This window comes from Atta cephalotes (assembly GCF_000143395.1).
Source record: "Atta cephalotes unplaced genomic scaffold scaffold00021, whole genome shotgun sequence".
In the NCBI taxonomy this organism is placed as follows: Eukaryota; Metazoa; Arthropoda; class Insecta; order Hymenoptera; family Formicidae; genus Atta; species Atta cephalotes.
This window is the reverse complement of record NW_012130085.1, coordinates 4,493,364-4,498,190: the sequence shown is the minus strand read 5'-3', so window position 1 is coordinate 4,498,190 and position 4,827 is coordinate 4,493,364. Positions and strand designations below refer to the sequence as shown.

Below are 4,827 nucleotides of genomic sequence, written 5' to 3'. Positions count from 1 at the left end.
AGAGAGAGAGAGAGAGGAAAGGAGAGACAGAGAAAAAAGTGATAATAGATTATCAAGAATTAATAAGAACTCTACTCTTACGTCTTCCTATAAAAAAGATTATGCAGCTTACGCTTCCTTGATTTCCGTATTGTCACAATTCCATTTCAGCGATAAAACTTTGTAATAGTTTATGCCATGTTGGGTGCACATACATTTATCGCGTGATGGGTTTATATTCAGATCACTCTTCGGAGTTTGAGAAACCATGCTGAAAAGCAATTGTACGAAGAACCTATGCCCATTTTTTTTTTAAAATGACGCTTAGTTGGAGCGAATGTCTTTTATTTCCTTCAGTATCGTTGATCGCGACAGAGAAATCAGCAATAAGACGATCAGAGCATCGTTTCGTGTTTTCAATAACCGACAACAACGGTAGTCTATGTTTGCGTGTCGACGTTTCACCATTATCAAGAGCATTCTTAGACGCGGATAACAATATACGAAATTGGCACAGCGGTTGATTTCCCGACGGCGAGTCTAATCGACAAATTTTATCGCTATGGAGCCTCGTGAACGTGTCTCGAATTTCGCTATAAAAGGTAAGCGTATAAAATCGTGTTAGGTTCCTAAACATTTCATGACGCGACAACACATTGCTCGGAACAGATAAACGCGTATTGAATAATGCAAAGGATTAAATATAAAGTATCGTATGAAATATCCTAAAACAATTTCAAATATATATTCTATATACATATATATATATGTATATATACGTATATATATATGTAGTATATACATATATAGAAATGCTGTACAATTTTATATTTAAAAATCAAAAAAGATAAATTTAAAGAACATATCTTATTTAGAAATTATGTAGCTTTTAACAATTAAATGACTATTAATCCGGTATCATATTGTGATGCTAAAATGTTACACGGACATTGAGATGGATCATGATAACCTGAATATTTTTTTGTCTATTCTCGCAATGTCAACAATGATTTTAGAAAGGTCTTAACAGGGCGATTAGTTAAAATCTACGAATATGTAAAAAAATAAAGATGTTTGAAAATGTCTCGGGTCATTATGATTCAGCCAATGACACCGGGTTAACAATATGAGATAATGGTTTGATTATAATACTATTATAATACTATCATAACATGTTTATGGCATATATTTAATATTATTAAGGTTTGATGGAATATTATACATCCTTCAAGAAGAATGATTTGAAATAATATGTTTTATATAATACATTTAGATGAACCGATTGAAATTTGTGAAGAAAAAGAATACATTCGTGACAGCGTTGATCGTGGCAAGGTCATCGTCGTGGTATCACCGACAGAGACAAAACCCCTTGCTTCCAGTGAACATTTGAAGAATAAGATCAACAATAACATGAGCTTCCTAGACATTATCTCTCCTATGCATTCTCTCGAAGAGAAGAATTTTGATAATGACGATGATGATGATGACGACGACAACGACAACGATGACGACGACAACGATGACGATGATAAGGAGAATGTAAAGATAAAGCGCATTTCTAGTGAGTCAAAGCAATCGTGTGACAGTCGTGAGGTAGACAAGATTTTTCCTCAGCAACGGCATCGGACACAGGGAAATCGATCGCCGAGGCGTAAAAGTACTAATATCCCGACATTGTTGTGCATTGATAACAATAAACTTGTGGATGCGACGTCGGCTGCAGGAGTTAAACGCAAGATCCCGAGACCGGCAAATGCTTTTATGCTGTTCGCCAATGAATGGCGAAGGAAACTAGCTGCGGAGAATCCTCGGGAATCCAATAAGAATATTAGTGTCAGGCTAGTCTCTCTTTTAAAAGATACATTTATTTCTGACGCATAAACATATAATTTTTAAAGGTTTTTTTTCCTTGAAAATCTTTCAAGGTTTTACTTTCAGTTTATCTTTTAAAAAATAAAATTTGTATGTGAAATAATAATTTGAAAATAAAGTGATTTTGTTTTGTTCTATATTTTTTAGACTAGGCGTTTTCTGGAAAAACATGTCAAAGGATATAAAGGAAAAATATTTTGCATTGGCACGTGAAGTAGATAAGGAGCATAAGAGAAAGTATCCTGGTATGTATTATAATCTATAGTTCTTTTTAATGTGACTTCATTTATACGCGCATCTGGATTGAACATCATTTCCTGATTTATCCGAACGCTCATGGGGAGTGCGCTATGTAGCTATATGATAAGTTATCGTATCCTTATAGTACGAAGAATAACGAATGATGAGAGGGAATAAAATAACGAGAAGGGAAAACACCGATAAAAGTGCCTGGAATGTGTCGTATGGACTATCGAGAAGCGGCGGATCTCTAAAATTAGAAAGTCTTGTTACTTCCGCACCGCGTGCACAATATCCCAAAGTGTAGGGCCATCGTTTATAAATAGCTAGGTTGGATTAGATATCGATCGCCGGCGATAAGTCTATCCGCGTTATCAACCGACGAAAAGCGAGAAGCCATAATACCGTGCATAAGCACTAACGTCTCACCCCTAACTCCTGCAATGATTTGTCCTGGATTCAGATGCACATATCGCTTGGTCTCATCGATATCACTTGCAATGTGACATTATATTCCTATCAAAAAGGGATTGCTTACGTATTACGATTTACAACGCCACTGATTAATAGTATTGTAAAGTAATCTTCGATTATATCTTTTGGCTTGTTATATATGATAAGATTTGAAATGTCAGATCTTTAATAAAATTGATGTTAATTGAGGACGCAAGAAATCGGTGTCGCGGATTCGGTGTGCGATTTGTAGGTCACAAATGACGATGACGATGACGACGATGACGATGATTGCGATGGCAACAGCGGCGGTAACGACAAGCGTGAACGATCGTCGCGGGGGCGGCAAAGGGTGGACGCGGGAGGATGCGAGTTTTGCGGGTCGAACTCGAGGTACAGGGTGGCGAGCGGAGAGAAATATTCTCGGGTGAGTGACGCGGGGAGAAGGCGCGGGTGGGAACGGCGCGGCGGAGAGAGAAACCAGAGGTATTGATTGCGACGCGACTCCAGGAACCTACCCGATACTCGACCGCCGGTTCTACCTACCTACCTACCTACCTTTTGCCTACACCCACCGAGGTTGAGCGAGCGAACTAGCTAGCGATTATACTTCGTATATCCCGCGTTGCTACCGCGCATTCGTGCGCGAGAGGAACGTTGCCACAGCAGCTGCAAGCGCGTGCAAGCGTACTCGCCAGGCATCGCGTCGCGTCGCCTCGCGTCGCCTCGCGTTGCCGACTGGCTCTCTAACTTTCGCTCGATTTCACGTATCCCTCTGATTTTTCACTAGTTACATCCGCTCATCTCTTTCCTGCGTTACAAAAATTATTGCAATGCCATATTTCATCAAAGTAGCGTAAAATTGCATTTGTTATAACTTACAACAAACTTTAATACAAACTTTAAATACAAACTTTTGCAATTTTTCCAAACAATTTCATACGAAAGGTTCATGAAAAAGTTAAAATATATACAACATTAAATATGTATTTTTATTTTTTATTATAAATTTTTCTCAGAAAGGATTTGAATAAATGCCGTAGGAATAGTTAGAATAGACAATTTTTTAAAAACTGATTATACTTATTCTGTGTCGTTCGAGGGATAGTAAAGATAGTTAATCCGTTAGATCGATACGTATTATTTTTGTCCGTGTTTCTCATAACCGAGAGTACTATTCAAACAGATCCTTCTTCGTTTCTTTGGATGAATCGCAAATTATCGTATCACTAACATTCACGGTTAGCAAATCATCCTACAATTTCACTATGCATTTTCGTTTACATGTGACGTTTTATTATTCACATCATGGATTAGCATGTATTTTCTTTCTTGACATATAGACTTTGAATTTCTTAGGGATATTGTATAAAATAAAATAAAAAAAATTAAATGAAACCCGAAAAGTATTATTTAAACACAAAAGAACGCCAAAACAAGTTTTGACTAAAACAAGTCTTGGTGCTTATTGTTAGTATTCATACATGAATAAACAAGTATAATTATCAATTTTGTGGGTCGATTCAGTTTGCTGGATCTGAAACATAACCAGAAACTGAAATAATAATCTCACTCTGAATATGATACAAACTAAATTGATTGGAAATATTTAATTTTCTTCAACTAGTCGCTTCGTGCATTGATCTTTTCTTTACTTTATCATAATTAAATTTAGTTTTTTATCTTCTACATATTTAAATTCGCGTATCGTCGGTTGTATCATATGTTTCGGCTTCGAAATGCTTACTCACGACAAATATCGGCGCAATTTTCCCGTCCTCATTTTCAACCGTCCGCCGATAATGTAATCGATGCCAATTTCAGTCGGGGCGGGTGTCCCGAGTGGTCAATTAACATCACCGGGAAGCGGCGGAGACCGCATCGAAGCGCCATCGGGCATCGACGGCGCGTCGACCGAATTCACGTGCATCTGCGCGCATATAACGCGCGGTGATCACGGCAAAGGGGTGGGTGGTGTCTGGTGGAGGGTGAAAGAGAACAGAGGGTGGGCATAGAAGAGAGAGGAAGCATGGAGTAGCGCACAGTAGGTCGCACTGAGAGAAGCCGTCAAAATGTCGAGGCCCCTGCATCCAGGCGGCACGACGAGCCGATGCGCGATGGTACGAATGGAGGTGGATGGTGTCGCGGTGTGCACCGGGTTGATCGCTGGTCATCGATCCACCGACGTGCCAATGCGAGAGAAGGATGTGAGAGAGAGAGAGAGAGAGAGAGAGAGAGAGAGAGAGAGAGAAGAGAGAGAGAGGTGACGAAAGGGAGGTA

The 4,827-nt window shown here is 39.0% G+C and overlaps 2 protein-coding genes across 2 annotated transcripts in view; one reads left to right on the top strand and one right to left on the bottom strand.

The window, feature by feature from the left end:
• The window catches only part of LOC105619469 (dnaJ homolog subfamily B member 13-like), a 4,121-nt gene extending 3,872 nt beyond the window's left edge, over positions 1–249 (bottom strand). Inside the window, exon 1 of the mRNA XM_012200987.1 lies at positions 113–249. Coding sequence (XP_012056377.1) covers positions 113–249 — 137 coding nt within the window. The remainder of the gene's footprint in view (positions 1–112) is intronic.
• A 292-nt stretch (positions 250–541) lies between these two features.
• On the top strand, positions 542–2,119 carry LOC105619468 (sex-determining region Y protein-like). Its single transcript, XM_012200986.1, has 4 exons — positions 542–581; positions 1,253–1,360; positions 1,481–1,820; positions 2,002–2,119. The coding sequence occupies exons 1-4, from the start codon at positions 542–544 to the stop codon at positions 2,117–2,119; spliced, it is 606 nt and encodes a 201-aa protein (XP_012056376.1).
• Positions 2,120–4,827: the final 2,708 nt, after the last annotated feature.

Excerpts from the sequence above, each read along its gene's own strand:
- LOC105619468 (XM_012200986.1), top strand. The coding sequence starts at position 542 with ATGGAGCCTCGTGAACGTGTCTCGAATTTCGCTATAAAAG. Across the intron at positions 1,361-1,480 it reads GACAAAACCCCTTGCTTCCA|ACAACGATGACGACGACAAC; the intron begins GTGAACATTTGA and ends ACGACGACAACG. Across the intron at positions 1,821-2,001 it reads AATAAGAATATTAGTGTCAG|ACTAGGCGTTTTCTGGAAAA; the intron begins GCTAGTCTCTCT and ends TATATTTTTTAG.